General features: G+C 37.4%; 1 protein-coding gene across 1 annotated transcript in view; it reads left to right on the forward strand.

Moving 5' to 3' along the window:
* Nucleotides 1–23,721, forward strand: part of BMP5 (bone morphogenetic protein 5) — a 144,673-nt gene extending 120,952 nt beyond the window's left edge. The window contains exons 4-7 of the mRNA XM_010848537.1: nt 444–638; nt 15,761–15,837; nt 17,711–17,821; nt 21,886–23,721. Coding sequence (XP_010846839.1) covers nt 444–638; nt 15,761–15,837; nt 17,711–17,821; nt 21,886–22,035 — 533 coding nt within the window. The 3' untranslated portion in view covers nt 22,036–23,721. The remainder of the gene's footprint in view (nt 1–443; nt 639–15,760; nt 15,838–17,710; nt 17,822–21,885) is intronic.
* Nucleotides 23,722–26,801: the final 3,080 nt, after the last annotated feature.

Below are 26,801 nucleotides of genomic sequence, written 5' to 3' on the forward strand. Positions count from 1 at the left end.
GAAAGTCTCCAAAGAAGCAGGGAAAAGTAGAAACACCCAGCCAGCTATCCAGCTTTAATCACACGAAGGAAAATTATAAGGCATTTAATGCAGAAGTGCCTGTAGCTAATATTTCTGAAATCACTGGTTAACACGGACATTTCCAGCCTGATGGTGGTCAAGCCATTTAGAACGTTACCAACTTTCAGGTCTGAGAAAGAGCCCAACAGTGAAGGCCTGGGGGTGTTGTGTGGCTAAAGGGAGATACGAAATGGAAAGCCAAGAATGGATAATCGTCTGTAACAGTACATTTTCCATGTTTATGAGATTCTTTGGCCCGCAAATAAAAGGTTCTGATGGTGTTTTCAAACATTTACGTTTTTCCACGGACCCTCTGAGCTCACCCCTCAGCAGCTGAACTTCATCTCTTCTTAATAAACCCAGTGCCCCTTCCTTGGTTCCAGGTCACAGCATCAACGTGAAGTCGGCCGGCCTCGTGGGACGACATGGGCCTCAGTCAAAACAGCCGTTCATGGTGGCCTTCTTCAAGGCGAGCGAGGTACTTCTCCGATCTGTGAGAGCAGCCAACAAGAGAAAAAATCAAAACCGCAATAAATCCGGCTCTCATCAGGACTCCTCTAGAATGTCCAGTGTTGGAGGTAAGATAAAACCAGAGCTGCAGTTCTGCACAGAGAGTTATGGGGTCGTATGTTGCAAATCAAGTAGCCACAGTAAATTTACCCCCTGGTATACCCTCATTTGGTCTATTAAATCATCCAGCCGTGTTTCTCGCATCCCCCAAATGTTTCATTAGCAAATCATTCAGCAATTCATTTTCAAGTAAGTGGGACTTACCTAAATCTGCTGAAAGATGCAATTCAAATTCAAATCAAGCTGGCAATAATAAAATTATTAAATGGCTACATCAACAAAAGCTAGTCCAAACTGAACTCCACAACTTGTGAGCTGACCTGTCCCAGGAATCTCACATATGGATGGGTAACAAGTAAATTCAAAATAAAAATATTCCTTTGGTACTTAAAACAGTACATGTGAATCATGAGCTTAATTTTTCTGCCCAAAGAAGCAGGGTAGATTGTATGGAAATTAAGTTAATATTTATATTCCCATTAATTATTTAGAGAGATGTTATGTGGATAATTTGCTTTGAGTGTGTGTATACATATACATGCTCATATAAAATCAAACAAAATGTTGTAAATGCACAGTTGATCCCACTGTACTTGCAATTTAATCTATTAATTGATAGATAAAAAATACACTTGATCTGAACTTATCTACATGATAAAATCTGAAGTAGTTTAATTATATACTTTGTACCAATGAGTACCTTGTTTAGTTCAGTTGCAAACAAATTTTTATAAGCTGTTCTTAGATGAAAATGATGGCTATTTTATTCCTAGGAATTGTCTTATCTATGAAAAATAAACCTATTTGAAGGAGAAAACTTACCCTAGAACATCGCTAGTTAGTACAAAGTGTTTGTTCATTTGTAAAATGTGTCTTCTTCTGTGTCGATGGCCACCATATGCAGTGTACTTGTGAGGCACCGTGAATGAGCTGGTGAACAAAACAGATATGACCTCTGCATAGGTATTTCAGCAAATACGAATGTTTTGCTCTTCCAGAAAGACACATCCACACAGTGTTTGCCATTAATGATTATAAATAAAACAAAAATATATAGAATTTTTTTTGATCCTGGGACTCTTAGCAAAAATACTAAGTGGAATTCACTGGAACCCTCCTAGAGTGAAGGCACAGGAGAAGTGTGTTAGAGAGAAGTCTATTTTATGTATCTAGCAACAGAAGCACAAGGAAGGGTTCTATGAAATTGCATTATAGTAAATTACATTCTACACAGAAATCATGCTTTAAAATAATTTTCCATCAAATAAGCTTCACTGTCTTTTTCACTTGAAAGTAAATGTGATATTAGTACCTTATTACAAGGCTATTTTATAAAGATCTTCACAAGATATTTAGTTTGGCAAAAATTTTAATTGCTTAATATGAAAGATGGAGAAAAATAACTTTCTAAGAACTTTTCTTCCTTGTAAATACTAGCCTGTCAAAGTTGTATATTTTTCTTTTCATATAGAATGGTTCTGAAATGGGTTGAAATGTTTTTAATTTAATGTAGCAGATTGCATTAAGAAAAAGATTTGTTAAATCTTGAATAGAACAGTAAATAATTTTTGAGAAAATTTCAAAGGGAAAAGTCACCTGCGTATTATTAGAGCTGGTAATGACTCTGGCAGAGGCATTGCAGCAAATGAAATCATCTAAGTCTTTCTCCCTATTGGTGAAATCTATTTATCTTCCCTTCCTGGCCACAGGTAACAAATGTGCTTCTATAACTAGAAATGAATAAAACACATGAAGCAGAAATCACGTAACTTTTCACCAGTTTCCTAACACCATTTAGAGTACAAAATTACTCTAATATAGACCAATATTTTCTTTTCAAAAAGTGTGTCATTGGCACCCATTTCTGTGAAATATGTAGTAGGTGGTTTTGGAACATGTTCATATTTTGATAATAAGAAGAAAGAAAGTAGTTGGTCTGTGTGTATGAGACTTAACCTTTCAATAGGTAGTAATCAAGCAGACGGGAAAAGTTCTCGTAGGATTTGACCCAAAAGACAGGGGTTTAATATAAACATAAAATCTGATACTTAGGAGACTTGAAATGCTAGTGAAATTTTAAAATTATCCATGATTGAAACACTGTGTGAAGATGCTGTAACTAAGAAAGGGGGTCAGTAGGGAGAATGGAGAGATGTATTCGAAGTTTGCTTGGTTGCATTTTTTTTTTTTTTGCAAAGTATATTCTCAAATGTTAAAAATCTCCAACAGTGCAGAACCCAGGTCATTCTTGCTGTCTTTACCTCATCCCTTTCTTCTTTCAAAGAGTCCTGTCTTCTGACTTCTTAGTGCCCTTTTACTATTCTGTGCCCCTGTGGGAGAACCTAGAACAGTGTCCAACACAAAACAGCAACTGCACCAACACACATTCAGGAAATTAACATGGTCACCGTCTGGGAGAACTAGCTTCCTTTTTCAGCTGTGCATATATAGAACCACTGCCCGTAGACTTTCTGCCGAAACCCTCTGTCTTTGCTGCTCTTTAGGTTTTTAGCAAGAACTTTGAGCAGACACTTTGTGAGAGATGTTACTTACTTCACAATGAGCCACCACAGTTGATTTTCCTTTGAACTTGGGTTTAGGGGAAAGGAAATGTAGGCAATAGCTGAATATTAACGTTACCACCCTTTGGGTTGGAGAGGCACTAAGTTGATAAGATTTTAAAGCACCTACCAAGAGCAAGATGCTATTTGAAGGACTATATCAGTGTGCAAAAACAATAGAGCATTCAAAATTTAAAGTATTTGCAAGGCACAGAGCAAGTTCTTGTTTACTGCAGAACTGCTTGAAAAGGTGCTTATCACAAGCTTGGTATCACGACCACTGGTGCCCTGCCTGCAACTCCCAACTCTGACAGGTGCTATATCTTGCCTAATGGATACAATGTAAAGTCATTCCTCTTGGACAAACATTTTAATCAAAACCAGAAAGAACAATCCATTGAAATTATTTGTTTAGAGTATGTTGTTATATAATTAATACATAACTTTATTTTTTAAAAATAATCACAAATAAAGCTAAAATTCTCCTTTAATCACTTAATTCTTTTAAGATAAGTTATGCTGATATACTGTTATCAACATAATACAAGTACTTCCAAGTTTTTTCCTCCCTATATGCGTCACTTTTGGAGAATATGATTTTATCATGTGTTATATAGATACATATTCTTTTTCAGATTCATTTCTCTTATAGGTCATAATAAGATACCGGCTATCGCTCCCTGTGTGGTACAGTAGGTCCTTGTTATTTATCTGTCTTATATACAGTAGTGTATATCTGCTGATGCCAAACTCCTAATTTCTCTCTCCTCTTCCAGCCCCCTTTGGTAACTATTAGCTTGTTTTCTATATCTAAGTCTGTCTTTGTTTTGTACATAAGTTAATTTGTATCTTTTTTTTTTTTTAGGATTCCACATATAAGTGTATCACATAATATTTGTCTTTCTCTGTTTTACTTATTTCACTTGTATGATAGTCTGCAGGTCCATTCATGTTGCTGTGAATGGCATTATTTCATCTGTTTTATGGCTGAGTAATATTCCATTGTATCAATACATGTTTATTACTTCTTTTTTTATCCATTCACCTCTTGTTGGACATTTAAATTGTCTCCGTGTCTCAATTTTGTAAATAGTGCTGCTATGAACACTGGGGTGCATGTGCCTTTTCAAATTATAGTTTTCTCACTCAGAAGTGGGATTGCTGGATCGTATGATAGTTCTATTTTCACTTTTTAAAGAAACTTCCAGACTGTTCTCCATAGTGGGCACCAATTTACATTCTCCCCAACAGTCTAGGAGGGTTCCTATTTTTATGAACTTTTTTAAGAGCAGTTAAGTTCACAATATTGAAAGGAAGGTACATAGATTTCCCATGTACTCCCTACCCCACAAATGCATCGTCTCCTCTGCTATCAACACCACTCACCATGGTGGTGCATTTCTTACCAAAGATGAACCTACACGGACACATCACAATCAACTACAGTCTATGGTTTACCTAATGTTCACTCTTGGTATCATATAGTTGGTCTTATGGATTTTTTAAACAACATATTTCAACCATCTTTCAAATTAGTGACTTCATTTTTTTATACTGCTACAATATATTCAACACTCCTTTTTTTAAATTTTATTTTATTTTTAAACTTTACATAATTGTATTAGTTTTGCCAAATATCAAAATGAATCCGCCACTCCTTTTGTCAGAATTTATTTAGTCATGTCACTCTTAAAAAGACATTTTGGCTGTTTTTAAATTGGGGCTTTCAAAATCAATGCTGCAGTAAAAATCCTGCAAGGCTGCACTAGTGAGAATGGTTTTAATCCACATGGTTTTATAGTAATTAACACTAAAAGCTCTGAATATGCAAAATTTTGAAGATCCCTTCTCAAATAATAGTTAGCTTGTTACCTAGATCTAGTTCGATCCATCTTTTTATCTATCTATTCATCTGTGTGTGTGTGTGTGTGTGTGTGTGTGTGTGTTCACGCGCACACTCAGTTGTGTCTGACTTTGCAACACTATGAAATTGTAGTCCTCCAGGCTCCTCTGTCCATGGGATTTCCCAGGCAAGAATATTGAAGTGGGTTGCCATTTCCTTCTCCGGGGCATCTTCCTGACCCAGGGATAGAACCTGTGTCTCCTGCTTGACGGGTGGATTCTTTATCACTGAGCCACCTGGGAAGCCCCATTCATCTGTACCTTTATCTTTCCTTCTGTCATTTAACCCTGGGTCCACCTCTTAGTAGCTGTGTAATCTTGGACAGGGCATGTTACATCTATTTCTTCATCTGGAAAGTGAGAACATTAATGATACCTGCCTCACAGAATAAAATTACATGAGTTGCAAGGATTAAACGAGTTAATGGGTATAAAGAATGGAGAACACTGTGTATACTTATTCAGGGTTAAACATAATCATTATTACCAAATTATGGTTTGATTTTTCCGAACTGGTGCCTAAAGAGTTCAGACTTTTGCATCTGTACCCATTCCGCTGATCACTTATTGTCAAGTTTCTATCTAGAGAGAATTCTAGAGATGATATGTCTGGGTGTGGTTTATTGCAAAATATTTATTCATTGTTAAATGAATGTGTCACAGTGTGACACAGCATTAACTACATGATCATGCAAGATGGGTAGCATCAGAATCTTGCTTCTGAAAAGGCATTCCCTTAGACAGTGGCAAAGACATGCATGCTAGTAATTATCAGGAGATCAATTCTACTAGAGTAGGTACAAGGAAGTGTGGGATCAGTAAGGATAGAGCATGATTCCAATGAGAAAAAATAGATACTTCTCATAAATGGAGGTGAAGTCATTTCAGAACTTATATGCAGTTACAGAACCACATAGCAGTGTCTGATGGCCATGGAGTGCTAGTATTCTTGTATGAGAGCAGTGTGATATCAGCTAGAAAGTTATGCAGGGACCAAGTCATAATGGTCAGTAACTGTGGTATTTCCATGCAGGCATTTGGAAAAAGGAGTGTCACCATCAGATATGCATTTTTAAAAAGTTCAATTTGGCATCAGAAAGAAGGATGGTATGCCAAAGGGAGAAACTGGATGCCAAAATATGATTAGGAATCTAGTCTAACCCTCCAAGCAATGAAGATTATAGATTGGAGACAAGGGAAGTGGGATCCAAAATACATGGAATGGAGTTAGCAGGACTCCAGAGATGGGTGTGTGAGTGGAATATGTAGGGCGCAGCCTTGAGCCCCAATGGTTAGATGAAGCACAAGACTCGAAGCTGAGCACAAGTCAGTAAGCTGAGTGCTTACTAGAAACCGGAGTAAGAGAGAAACATTAAGGATGGATCCTCCACTGGGAACATTAGTACTTTAAGTAAAGGCAAAAGAAAAAGAGCAATTCCATCAACAAGGCAAAAGACTCAAGGTCAGAGAGCAAAGAGGAGTCAGGGATGAAGGGTTATCCTAGGCCCAAGTTCCCAGAAAGGATGTTGGGGGAGTACGAGGTACCCAAGAGTGCAGAGGACTCTGATAGGTTAACTAGGCTAGAGGGTGGTCGCTTAAAGGGAGTGTGGACAGATTCAATGTTGGGTAGGAGTGAGAATGAAAGAAAATCAAGAAATGTATTTATTAAATTTTCTGGCTTGAGCCACTAGATCCTATTAACCAAGTAGAAGGAATGGAAAGAGTATGAGGTCAGAAGCCAAAATAGTGAGTTGGAGGCATTTGAGAAACTTTCATGCAGAGACATCTTGCAGGCATTTGGAGACAGGTTTGTGGATGGGTTTTTATGTCAACAAGCTCTAAGGTGAGCACGTCCTCTGCATCATCCACAAAGACACAGTCTGAGCAGAGTCAAGCGAACACACCAGACAGTTATTGTGTTGTGGTGTCTGTTCTGTGTCACACATTTGTACACAAATCCCTACACAAATAAATAACTGTGACTCCTACTGGGTTATATGTCAGTTCGGTGAGGGGTTCATTGGATGTGGGACTTGGGGATTAAACCAGGGTAGCAGTAGCGTTTGAAATGCCTCATCTTTGGGAGTGGTGTTATTTATTTGGGATTTATCATGATTTTCTCTACCCCAAAGGCCATGTCAAAATTTACATTATTGAATACTCCAGTAACACTGCACCTGCCACTTTATAGGCACGTCATGCCTTCATTCATTTGACATTTTCATTTTCTATTAATTAATGAACTCCTGCAGCGTGGAGACTGATGTCTGTGACCTCCCCCAGGGTATTAAGCAAGAGATGTTGATGTCTCTTCCTCTGTTTTGAGACACAGCATCTCGTTCTATTTGGCTAGTTTAAGCTGTTGATTGTTTAAATGTTGAATTCTATTTTGGACTTTTTTTTTCTTCTCTTTTACAGATTTAACTATATTTTATTCCTCAAAGACACTAACACCAGACTTTAAAAAAACAAAGAATCCTGTACCTGTTTGTGGAGTTTTTTTGGATATTCTTTTGTGCTCTTCACAGCTTACCTAGCATGTGTCCATTTATCTGGTGGTTTCTTCAGGGACTAGTGGACAAACCATTGAGGCCCTGTGTAGACCTCAGAAGTTTTATTTACCATGCATTTCACTTTTTTCTAACATAAAATGAATTTTAACAAATCAAACTAAGACAAAGGTTAAATTTGTATTATTGAAATGAGAAGGGGGAACGGGAAGAAGGCAGTCAAATAGTATAAACTCCCACTTATAATAGAAATACTAAGGATACAACATGATAAATATAATTAACACTGTTGTATGTTAATATGAATGTTGTTAGAAGAGTAAATCCTAAGAGTTCTTATCAGAAAACAAGAACATCTTTTATTTCTTTAATTTTGTGTATATCCGAGATCACTGTTCAGTAGCTAAGTCGTGTCCGACGCTTTGTGATGCCATGGACTGCACCACGCCAATCTTCCCTGTCCCTCACTGTCTCCTGGAATTTGCTCAAACTCATGTCCATTGAGTCAGTGATGCCATCCAACAATCTCATCCTCTGTCGTCCCCTTCTCCTCCCACCTTCAGTCTTTCCCAGCATCAGGGTCTTTTCCAATGAGTTAGCTCTTCGCATCAGGTGGCCAAAGTATTAGACTTGATCTCCAGCATCGTCCTTCCAGTGAATATTTAGGGTTGATTTCCTTTAGGATGGACTGGTTTCATCTCCTTGCTCTCCAAGGAACTCTCAAGAGTCTTCTCCAGCACAGTTTGAAAGCATCAATTTTTTGGTGCTCAGCCTTTATGGTCCAATTCTCACATCCATACATGACTACTGAAAAAAACCACAGCTTTGACTATATGAACTTTTGTTTGCAAAGTAATGTCTCTGGTTATTAATATGCTGTCTAGATTTGTCATAGCTTTTCTTCCAAGGAGCAAGCGTCTTTTAATTTCGTGGCTGCAGTCACTGTCTGCAGTGATTTTGGAGCCTAAGAAAATAAAATCTGTCACTGTTTCCACTTTTTCCCCATTTATTTGCCATGAAGTGATGGGATCAGCCCTGGGATTTCTTTGGAAGGAATGATGCTAAAGCTGAAACTCCAGTACTTTGGCCACCTCATGCAAAGAGTTGACTCATTGGAGAAGACTCTGATGCTGGGAGGGATTGGGGGCAGGAGGAGAAGGGGACGACAGAGGATGAGATGGCTGGATGGCATCACCAACTCAATGGACGTGAATCTGAGTGAACTCCGGGAGTTGGTGATGGACAAGGAGGCCTGGCGTGCTGCCATTCATGGGGTCGCAAAGAGTCGGATATGACTGAGCAACTGAACTGAACTGATGGGACCAGATACCATGATCTTGGTTTTTTGAATGTTGAATTTTAAGCCATCTTTTTCACTCTCCTTTTTGTCCCTCATCAATAGGCTGTTTCATCCTCTTCACTTTCTGTCATTAGAGTTATATCATCTGCATGTCTGAGATTCTTGATGTTTCTCTTGGCAATCTTGATTCCAGCTTATGATTCATCCAGTCCAGCATTTCCCATGATGTACTCTGCATATAAGTTAAATAAGCAGGGTGACAATATATAGTCTTGACACATATTGACTCCTTTCCCAATTTTGAACCAGTCTGTTGTTTCATGTCTGTTCTAACTATTGCTTCTGGACCTGCATACAGGTTTCTCAGGAGGCAGGTCAGGTAGTCTAGTATTCTGATCCTTTTAAGAATTTTCCAAAGTTTGTTGTGATTCACATAGTCAAAGGCTTTAGCGTAGTCAATGAAGCAGATTTCTTTCTTTCTTTTAAAATTTTATATCCAGCAACTTTACTATAATCATTGATTAGTTCTAGTAATTTTCTGGTGGAGTCTTTAGGGTTTTCTATGTAGAGGATCATGTCATCTGCAAATAGTGAGAGTTTTACTTCTTCTTTTCCAATTTGGATTCCTTTTATTTCTTTTTCTGCTCTGATTGCTGTGGCCAAAACTTCCAATATAAAATCGACACACAGAAATCCCTTGCATTCCTGTACACTAATAATGAGAAAACAGAAAGAGAAATTAAGGAAACAATTCCATTCACCACTGCAACGGAAAGAATAAAATACTTAGGAATATATCTACCTAAAGAAACTAAAGACCTATATATAGAAAACTATAAAACACTGGTGAAAGAAATCAAAGAGGACACTAATAGATGGAGAAATATACCATGTTCATGGATTGGAAGAATCAATATAGTGAAAATGAGTATACTACCCAAAGCAATTTATAGATTCAATGCAATCCCTATCAAGCTACCAACAGTATTCTTCACAGAGCTAGAACAAATAATTTCACAATTTGTATGGAAATACAAAAAACCTCGAATAGCCAAAGCGATCTTGAGAAAGAAAAATGGAACTGGAGGAATCAACCTACCTGACTTCAGGCTCTACTACAAAGCCACAGTTATCAAGACAGTATGGTACTGGCACAAAGACAGAAATATAGATCAATGGAACAAAATAGAAAGCCCAGAGATAAATCCACGCACATATGGACACCTTATCTTTGACAAAGGAGGCAAGAATATACAATGGATTAAAGACAATCTCTTTAACAAGTGGTGCTGGGAAATCTGGTCAACCACTTGTAAAAGAATGAAACTAGAACACTTTCTAACACCATATACAAAAATAAACTCAAAATGGATTAAAGATCTCAACGTAAGACCAGAAACTATAAAACTCCTAGAGGAGAACATAGGCAAAACACTCTCTGACACACATCACAGCAGGATCCTCTATGACCCACCTCCCAGAATATTGGAAATAAAAGCAAAAATAAACAAATGGGACCTAATTAAACTTAAAAGCTTCTGCACATCAAAGGAAACTATTAGCAAGGTGAAAAGGCAGCCTTCAGAATGGGAGAAAATAATAGCAAATGAAGCAACCGACAAACAACTAATCTCAAAAATATACAAGCAACTCCTACAGCTCAACTCCAGAAAAATAAATGACCCAATCAAAAAATGGGCCAAAGATCTAAATAGACATTTCTCCAAAGAAGACATACAGATGGCTAACAAACACATGAAAAGATGCTCAACATCACTCATTATCAGAGAAATGCAAATCAAAACCACTATGAGGTACCATTTCACACCAGTCAGAATGGCTGCGATCCAAAAGTCTACAAATAATAAATGCTGGAGAGGGTGTGGAGAAAAGGGAACCCTCTTACACTGTTGGTGGGAATGCAAACTAGTACAGCCACTATGGAGAACAGTGTGGAGATTCCTTAAAAAACTGGAAATAGAACTGCCTTATGATCCAGCAATCCCACTGCTGGGCATACACACTGAGGAAACCAGAAGGGAAAGAGACACGTGTACCCCAATATTCATCGCAGCACTGTTTATAATAGCCAGGACATGGAAGCAACCTAGATGTCCATCAGCAGATGAATGGATAAGAAAGCCATGGTACATATACACAATGGAGTATTACTCAGCCATTAAAAAGAATACATTTGAATCAGTTCTAATGAGGTGGATGAAACTGGAGCCTATTATACAGAGTGAAGTAAGCCAGAAGGAAAAACACCAATACAGTATACTAACGCATATATATGGAATTTAGAAAGATGGTAACAATAACCCTGTATACGAGACAGCAAAAGAGACACTGATGTATAGAACAGTCTTATGGACTCTGTGGGAGAGGGAGAGGGTGGGAAGATTTGGGAGAATGGCATTGAAACATGTGAAATGTCATGTATGAAATGAGATGCCAGTCCAGGTTCAATGCACGATGCTGGATGCTTGGGGCTGGTGCACTGGGACGACCCAGAGGGATGGTATGGGGAGGGAGGAGGGAGGAGGTTTCAGGATGGGGAACACATGTATACCTGTGGTGGATTCATTTTGATATTTGGCAAAACTAATACAATTATGTAAGGTTTAAAAATAAAATAAAATTAATTAAAAAAATAAAATAAAAAAATAATAATAAAATTTTATTATTATTATTTTTTACTTTACAATATTGTATTGGTTTTGCCATACATCAGCATGCATCCGCCATGGGTGTACACGTGTTCCCCATCCTGAACCCCCCTCCCACCTCTGTTGGTTTTTCTATGATCCAGTGGATGTTTGGCAGTTTGGTCTCTGGTTCCTCTGCCTTTTCTAAACCCAGCTTGTTCAGCTGTAAGTCCTTGATCATGGATGTTCACTAAACTTACTGTGGTGATCATTTCATGATGGATGTAAGTCAAACAATTATGCAGTACATCTTAAAGTTGTACAGTGCTGTATGTCAATTACGTCTCAATAAAACTGGAAGAAAAAATAATCAAATAGCTTGTAAAACATAAATTTGCATTTTTTTCCAGAAATTGATCATAAACAAATTGGCAACAAGTATTTAACAATAGTCATTGTTTTGGCACTGGTTTCCAATATTATTGCCATTAACAGGCAAAACAGAAATACTGTGTCTGTGGTACCTGCCTTGTGGTTGAGGAATGCTTTTCTAGTGTTGGCTGTGACTTCAGAATGTGTAGCAGTTTCTGGTGACACTCTTGAATTCTAGGCGGGTTTGTCAAGAGCAGCGTCATGTCCAGCTCATTTTCATATTTGAAGGGTTGCCAATCAATGTTTTTAAAAAATATAAATCTAATTTCTTTGCCTTTCTTCTCAGAGGTTTTTCTGCCAACCATTTAGTAAAGCTAACTACAGACTTTGCTGGTTTGGGTACAACATTTACTCAGTATCCATTAATTTTTATTTCTGACCAACTAAGCATATGGTCCGAACGCTCTATGAAATCAGACTCTTGGAACCAGATTCTGTTATAAATTTCATTGCTCGTTACCTTTATGTGATGTTGCAGTATATACATCACTTAGCCTGCATGAAAAGCTGCATAGATGGAACAGATCTATTTTGACTTTTAACTTTTACTTTCTTTTTTTATAAACACAGAATTCAAATGGCCATAGACATAGTTATAGTTTTTCACATATACTCAGATGTGTTATTGGATATAAGGTCTTTATTCACATTCAATGGTTTTTATTAAGACAAGGATGGATGAATAAATATTCCCATGACTGTCTGATGCAGGATTTGGCAAAATAAGCCATTGCCTGTTTTTGTATGACCTAACAATGGTTTTTACATTTTTAGATGTGTAAAAAACACTTAGAATAATATTTTGTTTCATGCAGAAATCATGTGAAATTCAAATTTTAGGACCCATAAGCAAAGTTTGTTTGAAATACAGTCACATCCATCCTTTTATCAATACGTCCTAAATCCTGCATTCATGCTACTGGGGCAACGCTGAATCATTGTGAAGGAAACCCCGTAGCCTGAAATATATATTATCTGTCCTTTTTGAGGAAAAATAAATTGCTGTCCCTTGCTCTAATGCATAGCTGACACTTTAAAATTTTTATTTATTTATTTTAAATATCAAGAAGTTTATCTAGTCAAACTAATACCAGACTTGAGTTATTCCTTTTTCCTAAAAATGATATAATATTCAAACTTATCCATTTCATGGTATTATACTTATTGTACTTTATGCTGCTTCATTGCTTGGGCAAAGTTAACTTTTTTTGCTATTTCAATTAAAAGTTTACCCAAAGAAGAGGAGTGCTAAATGCTCAGTTTCCTCCATTTTCTGTCATTATCTATATATTTATTTTTTTCAGATCTTTTAGTTTATTGTTAATAAAACAGTGAGCATCTTAAGGACAGAAATTGTATTCATTCTCCTGTGCTCAGTGTTGGCATGTAGTTGCTTACTAAATGTAGTTAGTGCATGAATGATTGTATGCATGCATGAACAAAGTGTCAGAGTTTCCTTGCTCAAGTTTTCTATGTTTTCTTTGACTGATGTGTTTTTATGATAGGAATTTAAAAAAATTTTTTTTTATTGAAGGATAACTGCTTTACAATATTGTATTGGTTTCTGCCATCCATCAACATGAATCTTTCTTTGACTGATGTGTTTTTATGATAGGAATTTTTTAAAATTTATTTTTATCGAAGGATAACTGCTTTACAATATTGTGATGGTTCCTGCCATCCATCAACATGGATCAGCCGTAGGTATACACATGTCCACTCCCTCTTGAGCCTTGTTCCCACCCCACCCCATCCCACCCCTCTAGGTTGTCACAGAGCTCCGGTTTGAGCTCCCTGAGTCACAGCAAATTCCTACTGGCTCTCTGTTTTACATGGTTTAATGAAGGTAGTCACACATAGGAATAACACTGGTCTAGAAGTAAAAGGATTTCTGCATTCAGATTTAATCATTACCTTCTTTGCTAGACTCACATTAATTAAATAATTAGCTGATGTCACTATGAAAGGCAGATGACAGGATCTGTTAAGACAGGTCTTTTAGATCTTTGATGTGACTTCATTTTCATTAGAGGTTGAGGATAATTAAACTGGAAAGTGACACCTTACAACAGGCTGCTCTTTATAGCAAACTTCTATGTTGATTTGCCAGAGACAACTGTCAGATGAAAGTAATATTTATTCCTAGAAGAAAACATTAGCTGTCTTCTTTAAAAATAAATTATTTCGCAGTTCCCATCACCCTAAATTTTTTCCTCTTTCATTTTTTTGCATTGGAAATAATTAAAATGGGTTCCGTTATAAAGCATGACTAGACATTTTCTGTAATGGTCTGTTTTTCTTTTGTATTTTACTTTATTCCAAATGCAAGTGGAATTCTTAATTTTTTTCAACAATTATCAAAGGTTATGGATTTTTCAGATTATATTCCAAAATAAGTTACGGAAAGCATGTATTTCCTTTGCTTCAAGCCATTCCTGGAACATTCTGAAGCATCCATTCTTCAGTTCCTAATTATTTAGTATCTACTGTGTGCCAGGCTCTGTTTCTGACATTTGGGGTATCAGAGAACCAAATGGAGCCAGGCAAGATATTTACCCCTAGAGAGCTGACACTCTATTCTAGAGGGAAGAAACAGACAGGAAATGGTGTACATGGTGAACGAGTAAGTGGTGTAACATATTAAGGGATGGTAAGCAAAATGGAAAAAAAAAAATCAGAGCAGGAGGGGTGAGAAATATGAGAGCAGGGGTTAGGATATGAAACAGGGGAGTCAGTGAAGGCTCTGTTTACAAGATGATGCTTAAGAGCTGAGGAAGCTCTGAGCGTTGGCTAAGTAGATATTCAGGGGAAGAGCATTGCAGGGAAGGGTGGGGTTGTTGAGAGTAAAGGAACTAAGGTGAGAGAAAGCAGACCTGTGTGCAAAACAGCGCAGAGGCTGTTTGGAGTAGAGTGAAGGAGAGCAAATGGGCCAGAGGGTGATGGGGCTGGATCACGTAGAACCTTGGGAGCCTTGATGATGCAGGAACCACTGTGAGACTTTATGCTGGAGCGTGACGCTTGGTCCACTTGGCTGCGTTGATGGGATGGGGACAGTGCAGAGCAGGAGGAATAGCAGCGAGCATGTGGCAGTGATTCAGGAAAGAGAGGATAGCAGCGTGGACCAGAGCCAGTCATGGAGCTGGTGAGGGTGGCTGAGTTTCAAATGAAGGTAAAATGAGTAAGGATTTCCTGACAGATTGGTTGTGGAGGTGAGAGGCCAGAGTATGTTTTGACTACAGTGTTTGTTTTGCCTGGGAAGTTGCTCGCAGTCATCTGCAGGTGAAATTGGTCTGGGGGTGGGGGGCAATCAGCAGCTCCACTTTGGGGATCCTGAGTTTAAGATACATATTAAGATAACATGTACTCTGGAACATCCCAGTTGGTACTTTCCCAGTGCCTGCCTTGTGAAAGAATACAAAACATAGTGTTTGAATATTTTATATGCTTAAGTATAGTAAGCACAACTGCGTTTGAGTTAGTTAATGAATGAGCACTCACTGAATGGCAGGTGTCAGGCTACTGTTGTCATAACACAAAGGACCCAACCTGATCCTCGTCCGGACCCCTCAAGGTCTGCATTTTACAGAAGCAGAAACTCAGCACAAGTGACTTGCTTGAAGTTCACATAGTTAGTAAGCGGCTTTCGCTTTGAGATTCAAACTCATGTTCTATAACTTCAAATACAGATTCCTTTTGACTTTATAAGTGACCTCACAAAAGAAATATTAATATACCCGATAGACTGCCATTTGTTGACAATCTGATTTTCACCTTCAGATTATAACACCAGTGAACAAAAACAAGCCTGTAAAAAGCATGAACTCTATGTGAGTTTCCGGGATCTGGGATGGCAGGTAAGAATGGTCGGTCAAATTGGTTGCTTCTTTTCTGCTTTGTATCAATCCTAAATCTCTTTTAATCTTTGTAATCTTTCCTATACAGCAGCCAGTTATTTTTTATAATTTATTTTATTTTTTATTGGAGTATCATTGCTTTACAGTGTTGTCTGCTGTTAAAATAATGTGGATCAGTTATCTGTGTACCTGTATCGCCTCCCCTTGCCCTCCTTCCCACCTGCCCCCAGTCTCACCCTCTGGGTCATCACGGAGCACCGAGCTGAGCTCCACTCACTCCCTGTTCTACAGATGGTAGTGAACATATGGCTGTGCTGCTCTCTCATTCGTCCCACCCTCTCCTTCCCCTGCTGGGTTCACACACCCTTTCCCTACATCTGTGTCTCTATTGCTGTCCTCAGGAACAGGCGCATCTGGACCATCTTTCTAGATTCTGTATATAGATATTTGTTTTTCTTTCTGACTTCACTCTGTATAACAAACTCTGGTCCATCCACATCACTGCAAATGACCCAATTCTGTTTCTTCTTCTGGCTGAGTACTGTTCCACTGTATATATGTACCACATCTTCTTTATCCATTCATCTGTCAATGGATATTCAGATTGCTTCTATGTCTTGGCTATTGTAAACAGTGCTGCAATGAACATACCAATTATTTTTGACATTGACTGTTCCATATAAGGATTATCCACATCATTTTTATTTCTGCATTATCCTTTCACTATTGAAACATAATTAATAGAGTTTATGGTAAAAAAAAAAATTATGCTGAAGAACAAATGCAACCTTAGAAAGTGAAAAAAAGAAGCCCTGTTGTTTAAATATACCCAAATTTCCATTTTAGTTCCCATTTTTCAGATTAACTCAAGCAATTTCCATTTGCCTCCTACAGTCACAAATTATTGGTATAGGAAGTAGAATCCTTGACTCTGTCTGTGGTAAGTTAGACGTAGAGAAAAAATTTTTTCTTTTACTTAGAAATCATATTGCTGTGTTTTACATAAGCTTCACAAACAGTGAGGAGGAAGATTTAACCACAGTAATATTCATATGCCAAAAGAGTTTAAATTAAATTGTTAGATTATTCCATTACAATGGATCCTCAGAATAGAAGCTATTATATTGAGAAGTGATAGTTACATGTGAGCATTTTCAACTTTATGATAAACCTTCAACATTAATTGTTCAATAATTTTACATCAGTGACAAGTTTTATATCTCTGGGAAAAAAAAATCAGGGCCACCATCTGAAGTGCCAATGTTTTAGCTTCCTAAAATCTTTCGTATACAATGCTTAGGATTTTTCTCCAACTCATTTCTTCTGAAGAGACTATAAAGTTGACACATGATTGGAAAGAAAAACAGGACAAGGAACAAATCTTAGCGCCTTAAGAGGTTGTCAAGCTTCTAAAGCAGGACTGAGTTATTAAGAAGTAATGAGAATTATCTCAATTAAGTTTATTCTTCTTTTCCTTTCTGGTTCAGTTGAACTTTGCAGAGTTCATCATTTCCTGTTTAAACAATATTTAGAATGCTATTTCACGATTGCAGCTTTATTCATGAATATATGGGCTAATACAGGCTAGGAATATCTTATGTAGTGACCTCTGGGAGAAATTACAGAGGACAATTCCTTGTGAAAATATTTATACTTTTGTTGTAAACTTTAGCTTAATCATAAATTAAAGGCTTTGGGGGAGCCTGTCTTATTAGAATAATTGTTGGACCAAAAAGAGAAACCAATCCAGAGTATTTAATTTAATATTATATTATATTGAATTATATTAATTATATTTAAGTATTCTGTAAGAATTGTTTTTCTGTGCTTTTATGTTGGTGATATTATTTCTTCTGCTTTCGTGCATTTTTAGGACTGGATTATAGCGCCAGAAGGATATGCTGCATTTTATTGTGATGGAGAATGTTCTTTTCCACTCAATGCCCATATGAATGCCACCAATCATGCCATAGTTCAGACTCTGGTAAGTTTTCTTTTGGTAGAATAGAAAGTGGTTTATGATGCAAGCTTCTTATAAAGTTACTTTAAAGAAAAGCATCTATTTGGAGTTAAAAATGCATTTTCTTCTCTTCTCAAACTCCTAACGTAAAAATTGTGCCAGAGTAAGAAATGTGGATATAGTCAGGAAATTCAGGCTGCTCTAAAGAAAAATCCTAATTCCAAAATGAGGAAAGATTCAGCAAGGGAAATTGGAGCAATCACACAAAATGGTATTTTGCACTGATTTCTTCAGTAGACAATATGATTAACCACGCAGGGGCTGTTTCTAACCTAACCATTCATTAGCAGTCATTACAAAAACTTTGAATAATAGCTGTGCTGAATTTCATCTGATGGCTTTTAAACTCCTTGTTTAAGAATGTTCCATAACATACTTTGGTATCATGGAAGCTCTTCAGTGTAGAATACAAGTAGATTTGTTTCCTTTTTTTTTGATATCTTTTTCATTTATAATCATTAAGGTGGAAATTAATCTTCATTTCTTCCCTCCCATACTTAGGAATGTAAGTGATTTAATCTCTACTAATATAGGCTAATTTTTATGAAGGAGATAATGAAATGTTAATCTCATGGTCTCTCAGTGATTGTACTTATCTTATGAGCTCAGGAAAACCCTTGAGAGTCCGACTCCAACATCCGTACCTTTTAATGTGATGGGGGAGCGGCCTCTGGCAGACGAGGAAGAGGTTCTAGAAGATGCATAGGCTGTGTGATGTGACCCCACATCAAAACTGGGTTCACAGGAGCATTTCAACTATAAGTAATCAGGACAGAAGGAAGAGAACAAATAATTTTAGAATCAAGACACTGATGGGAATAGAGTTATTTGGTAGATAACAGTAGGAGAGCAGGAGCTGTAGAAAAAAAAAAATCTATCCTTGTGGGTGAAGCTTATTTATGACCAACAGAAAGAGCAGCTATTAGAATGTGTGAAGAGTTGACTCTTCAGAAGGTTATCTTCTTTTGAAATTTATTGAAAAGTTAAAGTTGATGGAAATAACATCCCAGTTCCCTTCTGAATAAGAATGGTGTATACACCTTGACGGATGAAATCCTTGACTTGACATTTTGTTGGCATCTTACTGACCTCAGAGGCACTAGCGGATAGCTAGACCACAGAGATGCACCTCTGTGGCAACTAGAACATAGATTTTGTTAAAGACTTTGGAAATAACCTTGAAGTAGAGTGGAAGCAGAGAACTAAAACAAATATGTATTTTGAAAGGTAGTCACTTATAAATATTCTTTTCTCCCCCAAGTTTGAAGAGATTTATTTCAGAATACAATCATGTAAAATTATCAAGTTGCTTTTTAATAATGAATGGAAAACATTTGCTCATGTCTATCCTTCCCTAACACTGATTTTTACACCCTAAATTTCTTTAATATATCATACTCAGCAAACTTATAGGTGTGGGGAGAAAATATTATTTCTTCCTTGATTGCAAAATTTATATAAATTGAAAGAAAACCTTAGGTTGCTACAGCTCTTATTTCACTGTCTAAAGTGAAGAAATGGAGTCTAAATTTCAACCAGCATTTTCTTTCATGCTTGCTTTGTGCTGCCAATGCCATAGAAATATTCTTCTTTTTGTTGATTTTTGACCAATGAGCCTCCCATATGCAAGTATAGAGTCAATTCCTAGGGGTATTTTAAGTTTTGATATGTCCATGCTATGTCTATGATATGTTTTTATGCTATCCATAAAAATAAGCACTTCTTTAACAAATTTTATTTAGTTTTTTTTTTTTTTTGCCTGCCCTGGGTGTGCACTGCTGCAGTTGGGTTTTCTCTAGTTGCATCAAGTAAGGGCTGCTCTCTAGCTGCGGTGCTCAGGCTTCTCATTCTGGTGGCTTCTCTTGTTGCAGAGCGTAGGTTCTACGTGCATGGACTTTAGCAGTTGCAGTGTGCAGGCTTAGGTACCCTTGGCATGTGGAATCTTCCCAGACCAGGGATTGAATCCCTGTCCCTTGCTTTGGCAGGTTGATTCTTAACCACTGAACCATGAGGGAAGCCCTATAAGCGCGTCCTGATATATGGTATCAGTGTTGGGGCAGGGAGAGCAGGTATGCAGCATAAGAAAAGTTGTTATATTCAGATGTCCTCCAGTAAGATGAATGTCTGGGGGTCCAGCCTTCTATCAGCTGAAAGCCCGTTGCAGAGAGAAGGATGCTTCCATTTCATGCCTTAGAGGAAGAGCCCTCCTCACTGTCCATCTGTAGGGTCACAGATGAACACAGCCACTATTTATAGAGAAATGCCACTTAATTTCCCAGAAATTAAGCTCTTTGTACTGTCATTTCAATGACTCAGAGAGCTTTCGCTGTTTCCTTAGATATGCATCTAACACATCCAAGTTCGCTCAGGCTCTGCAAAGCTTAATTATTGAAAAACCTCTGTCAAATACCCCTATCTCTCTCTTTTTTTTTTCTTTTCTTAAAAATAAATATATAATTACATACTGTCAGCTTTTAGGACTGTAGTCTAGAAGGCAGCGTCTAAAAACAAACATTTTTTAAATCGCTGACACGGACTTGGAACAGGCCCCTCGTCTGTATCGCTGTCCTGGGATGTGGAGCATAAGTCATCACAGAACTTGAAAGGAACATGGGAAGTTCGGTGTTTCTGTTTTTTTTTTTTTTTTTTCCTGGCATTGTGCATTCTGTTTATTTTGTGACGGACATGAAACAAGAACACAGGCACATTTGTTGTTAAAGGAAAGCAGGTTTGTGGCGAACACGTTTGAGACATGATGGAAGAACAATCTCATTTTTTTTCAGAACAATGGCTGGGTGAGGTGATCCTTGAAGCAGGGGGTTATCCATCCATCACGGGTGAGGGGGTTGAGGAGGATAAAGCCAAGGAGGGCTTCAGGCTGCCTCTGAAATTTGGAGAACCATCCAGCTTGCAGCTTTGTGAGGTCTTAGGAAATTTCACGTCCGTGTCGGATCACCTCATTTTTCCTGCCATGTCTGTCCATAGGCAGGACTCCTATATCATTTCAGCCAGGCGGGTTTGCAGCCAAGATTCTAAGAGCTGTGTTTTCTCTTTGTCGATCCCCGAGGACACTGCAGTGGGACTTCCCATAAACTCCTCTGGGGGAAGGGCCAGGGTAGGCGGGTGGAAAGGGGGAACTGAGTTCTGGCTCCTTCTTTGATTGTTGAAGATCAGAGGTAAACGTGCCAGTTTGCAGAAAATGAGAACAAATCCTTTACTTAAGCATTTCACTGTCCATGTTTCAGCTACCTTTTCAGGCTTTGTAGGGGGAGAGGTAGGGATGTATATTCAAGTTGTAACATATCTAGGCTTCTTTCTTCTGATTGAACTTAGCTTGATTTTGGGCACTTGTCTAGGGGAGAAAGCAAGTCAAAGGATGTTAAACTCTGGCCAATCTGGTAAAACATTATGGGGAGAAGAGTTGAAATCATTGCTTTAAAGCAAGTATTGGATTTTTACCTGGAGTTTATTTTGCTGTGATTTTTATGCTTCCTTTACCAAAGGAAATGCAGAATTTGCATGCTTTTAATTTTATTGTTAAAAATGCATTGATTTATTGTTTAGTTATCCTTTTACGAATAATTCTTAGATCCAGATCTTTCTACAGTCGAGTGCTGTGGCTTTGTGGATTTTGCATTCGTAACTTCCGTGTTTCTCATGAAGTACCTAGAAGTGGCCATTTTAACTAAAAGCAGCCCAGTCCTAGTTACCATGTTCTTTCCTCCAGGAAAATTTCCACTGAATATTCCATAGAGAGAGTTTTCCTTCCTTGGTAGAATGTTTTTCAAAGCCCCAACATGTAATTAGAACCAGTGGGTCGAGTCTAGGTGTTAATACTTAAGGATACACATCCTTCACTACCAGCTCCCAGCTCACCTCACCATGGAGCAAAAATAGAAGAGAGGGAGGTAACTTAAGAGAGTGCCTGATCGTCAGTGATAAAACAAGAATGTCACCTTAAAACTGCAGACAAAATATCTATTTTATTTCTTAAAAAGTAAAACCTTTTCTTCCTCCCACCCAACCAGGTTCACCTGATGTTTCCTGACCACGTACCAAAGCCTTGCTGCGCGCCAACCAAACTAAATGCCATCTCTGTGTTGTACTTTGATGACAGCTCCAATGTCATTTTGAAAAAGTATAGAAATATGGTCGTGCGTTCGTGTGGTTGCCACTAATAGTGCATAATAATGGTAATAAGAAAAAAGATCTGTATGGAGGTTTATGACTACAATAAAAAATATCCTTTCAGATAAAAGGGGAATTTAATAAAATTAGTCTGGCTCATTTCATCTCTGTAACCTATGTACAAGAGCATGTATATAGTCACTTTTATTTATTTAAAGGTATATATTCTCTTTTGTGGATGCCTTTGCAGTAAAATGTATTTTAGCTCACTTCATTATGCAAAAAATTGCCCAGTCTAATTTTTAATAGGATATGCTGAGTCCAATTCAATTCAATATTTTTAATGTAATTTTTATACGATTTTCTGAAATTAGACAGAACTCCTTTCACTGTTAAGTATTGTTGAAGGAAGCTGAATGCATTTGGTTATGCTGTGCCAATGTAAACTGATAGGATATTTATTGATATTTAGAATGAAACTTAAAAAAATAACCAGCCCCCCAAAAAAAATGCTTGGAGGAACACAATTTTTCTTTGAGAGTTTCTGCTTCATTAGATAAAGTGAAATGTTGAGCTCGATTTGAGTAAATAAACGGGAGCAGAACACAGAAGCTGAAAGATTGCACGTAATTGTTGTAACTGTTTGCTTGAACAGAATTGGTTTAGCTGTAGGAAAGCGTTCCTTCTTGGCTCACCGGTTGTAGATTTTGCAAAGAGCTCAAAGCTTCAGGAATTCTGTGGAGACAGACTTGAGCCTGTGTCCATAATTTTCCAAGTTAACACTAAAAAAGCGTAGTACAACCTTCTTACCTCAAATAAATCATGTCTGCCTATTATCTAGAACACTACTACTGCAGTGTTTTTTTTTTTTTTTTAGATTTAAAAACAGTCCAAAATAAAGAAACATTTACACGTGCTCCCCTTCCCTCCCCTCAGATGAGAGTCACTGCATGCATAAAATATACCCGAGCAAAGCGACCGACAGAGCCGCTTTCTGTAGCTCTCTTTTATAACTGAGTTTGCTGATTGATGTGATGCAAGGGATTTTATTTAGGGTAAAAGCACTGAAACTCAACTGGAGGAAATTACCCCAAATCCCAGAATGGCTTTGACAGAATTGCCATTTCGAAAGAACAGCTGAAATCCATTTTTCATATCTTGGAGAATGAGCTCATTGAAAACCTTATTTTGGAGGGGGATTTTGTAAACCTTCCTCCAAGCACAAATAATTCCAAGTGGGAAGGTTCTGTTGCGTGTATGTGCCTGTGTGTTCTTCCCTCTGAAATTAATTTATTTTCTCTCTCTGTTTCTCTCTCTGCCTTTTAAGGCTTGTCTTTAACCCACTGACTTTTGGAAGAATGACATTTAGTGCATAAGTTGCTATTTATGTGGGCTCCACGGCTAGGATTATTTACAGTTCATCTAAAATACTCATAAAGCATCATTTATTAATCACCCTTTTGGACTTTTTAAGTAAAACTTGTATCAAAAATAGCTTAAAAATGTTATGGGTTTGTTCATGATTCAGGAATATTGCAATGTTGTTTTAAAATACAGATTATCTTAAAGTAAACTTGATAATAACTCTATTGGGGGTACATTAAGTAATATATTTTTGAATTAATGGTATACCATTATAAGAATAAGAAATGAAAGTCTATTATATTATTCTTTAAATGTGCTGTTTAAATATATTTCTATGTTTTAAAATATATTAAACTTGTGATGCTAGTTTCTACTGTGGTTCTTGATTTGGCTTTTTATTTTTTTAAGAGGGATACAAAATATAAGTATGTCCTAAATGAGACTCTAAGCATATCAGATCTAAAATGTTTGTGGATTACATGATTTTAATCACCAAAACTAGTTTTTGTGTTGTTGATAAGTAACTAACTATTAAATGAGCAAAGAAACCATCCATGAGTTAAATATTTTCTTAATCTGTTCCAACAATACGGAAAATTTTTAAATAGCAAAAAAATAAATGATTAGGGTGGGAATTGACCTTATTTATTCTCTTTCATTTAAGAAGGGAGATATTTAGCATGAGTATTTTTATATTTTCTCAAAATATGTATGCATATATATATATATATATAATATCTGCGCATATGGTCAGTCACTTTATTTTCAAATAACTGTTAGAGAAAATGCTTAGTATTACTTTGAATACTCAAACTATTACAAGAAATCAGAATAATTTGGTCTGTTTTAACAGGATCCAAACTACTCAGGTCTTTTTGGCTAGTTATGCATTGACTTTTCTGTTGGTATGTTTCTAATTTTTCTGCTTTGTAAAGTGGTCCTAATCATTTTTGATACTAGAAGGGCAAAAATGACAAATACTCATTGTTTTTTTAAAACTAAGGCAAAAATAAGTTTGTCTGTATTGAAGAACAAAACACACACAGAAAAGAAAATGCAAAAACATTTTTTTTCTCAAGTAAAGAACTGTCATTTAATAATTCCTGTATCACCAGTGTTGAATCTAAACCAGCATCTAGGGGCAACTATATAGCCTGCAAATGTCATCTCTCAAGACATTTACAATAAATAGGTAGCTTATAGTGTAACTTCACTCAAGGCAGAAGAAATCCTCATTCCCAAACACAAGTCACTGTCTCATAACAATTCAGTCAGTTGTGTGGTCGATCATGCAATCTGGCTCTCAGATTACCTGCTTTTCTGTGTTCTTTCTTTTGCATTTTTGGGGGAGGGGCCTGGTGCTTTTCAAAGTTACAAGTGAAGATGCCTTTGTTGATAAAGCATATATATCACTACGTATTTATCTATACATCTGTATTTTATCGTTTGCTTTCTCTTTAACCAAAGGAAAAAGTAGGAAAAGTAACATTGACAGTATTTACTCTTATGTAGGCAAAAAGGTGACACTCTATTCAAGTTAACAATTAAAAAAAAAAGAGCCAAGTTTTGCAAGATTACTTCCAAGTCTGTTGTCATACTTGTTAAAGGTTGTTTGAAAGATGGGGACTTCAAAGACAGGAGAACCAGGATCATACCAGCCTTTAAAAGTACAAAGAAACTTCAGACTTTGAAAAACAGACACTTTAACCTTTGCATCTTAGTTTCAACTTTACAGAGGCAGCTAGCCTCCAATCGGTGGGTAGAGGATGGGGAGAAGCAATTCAGCCTCAAATCCAGCGGCTTGAGTACAGGAGGATGAGACGAAGCACTGCAAAAACAGCTTCCAGACTAAGCATCTGGAAACAAGACCAAAGCTGATGGTTCAGTGGGGTGTGGTTGGTGTTTTCTTCCCAGTTCATTGTGGCTCTGATGACATGATGAAATACAATAGAACCAACCTAAAAAAAAAAAAGAACTAGACTGGTTATTTTCCTGTCAATACCTATAGGAAAAGCCCAAACTAGGAAAATAATTTTCTACCTTGAGCCACAGGCCAATAAGATGTCTCTGATTATCTTTACTCTTTCTCCATTAAAACGTACTTATTACACAATCACTTATAAATAAGTGTATTTATTTAAACAAAATGCACACACTCACATATTTATAAAGACATATTGTTTTAAAGAAGAGAGAATAAGAACATGAGTGTGAGTACACGTGCTCAGTTGTGCCCAGCTCTTTTGTGACCCCATGAACTGTAGCCTGCCAGGTTCTTCTGTCCATGGAGTTTTCTAGGCAAGAATACTGGAGCGAGTTGCCATTTCCTACTCCAGGGGATCCAATCCATGTCTCCGGCATTTCCTGCATTGGCAGACAGATTCTTTACTGCTGGCTCGCTTGGGAAGCCCACAAAAACATGAATGCAAAATGTTTTAGGAACTCGCCTGACAGTCCAGTGTTTAACACTCTGCACTTCCAATGAAGGGGGCACACGTTCCATCCCTGGTCAGGGAACAAAGATTCCATATGCTGATGGTGTGGCCAAAAAAAATTTTTTTTAAAGCAAAATGTTTTAAATGAAGAACGGAACTTCTATGAAGGAAAAATATAATACTGAATTTAAACTTCATGGGATATGTTATGGGAAACACAGTGGGTGGAAAGACAGATAAGAAAGAATTATCCAGAAGACAACATTGAAACAGATAAAGTGATGGAAAGTCAAAAAGAATTTAAAGTTAACAAAGTTGTAATATCCATTTAATCAATATCGCAGTGAACTGGGGACGCTTTAGGGGCAAACAGCAGACCTATGAATCAAAGCTGGCTTCTCAACTTGGAAGGCAGTGAACAGATAGTCACTATCTTCAAATTGCTCAGGATAAATAGCTGTCATTTGGAAGTCTGTATCCAGCAACTCTATCTGTATCCAACAAAACATTAGGGCAAAAGAAAAACATTCCTAGGCAAATAAAAATTAGAATTTACCGTCAATGGTAAAGCCACTGCTAAAAGTTTTACCTCAGGAAGAACCAAAATTAACCCCCAATGGTAATGTATACAAATATAATGAACAAGAAAATAATTAACATGGAGTAGATTAGAATAAAAATGTCTAGCAATTGTGGTTTAAAACAGCAAGAGAGTTAAATTAAGTAGGGCTAGCCTGGAAAATCCCATGGACGGAAGGGCCTGGTGGGCTGCAGTCCATGGGGTTGCTAGGAGTCGGACACGACTGAGCGATTTCACTTTATTTTTTTGCTTTCATGCATTGGAGAAGGAAATGGCAACCCACTCCAGTGTTCTTGCCTTGAGAATCCCACGGATGGGGGAGCCTGGTGGGCTGCCGTCTGTGGGGTCGCACAGAGTTGGACACGACCGAAGTGACTTAGCAGCAGCAGCAGCAGCTATAGCGAAATATTGTACAACTATAGAATGTATTGGAAGG

This window comes from Bison bison, unplaced genomic scaffold, assembly GCF_000754665.1.
Source record: "Bison bison bison isolate TAMUID 2011002044 unplaced genomic scaffold, Bison_UMD1.0 scf7180017864270, whole genome shotgun sequence".
Lineage (NCBI taxonomy): Eukaryota > Metazoa > Chordata > Mammalia > Artiodactyla > Bovidae > Bison > Bison bison.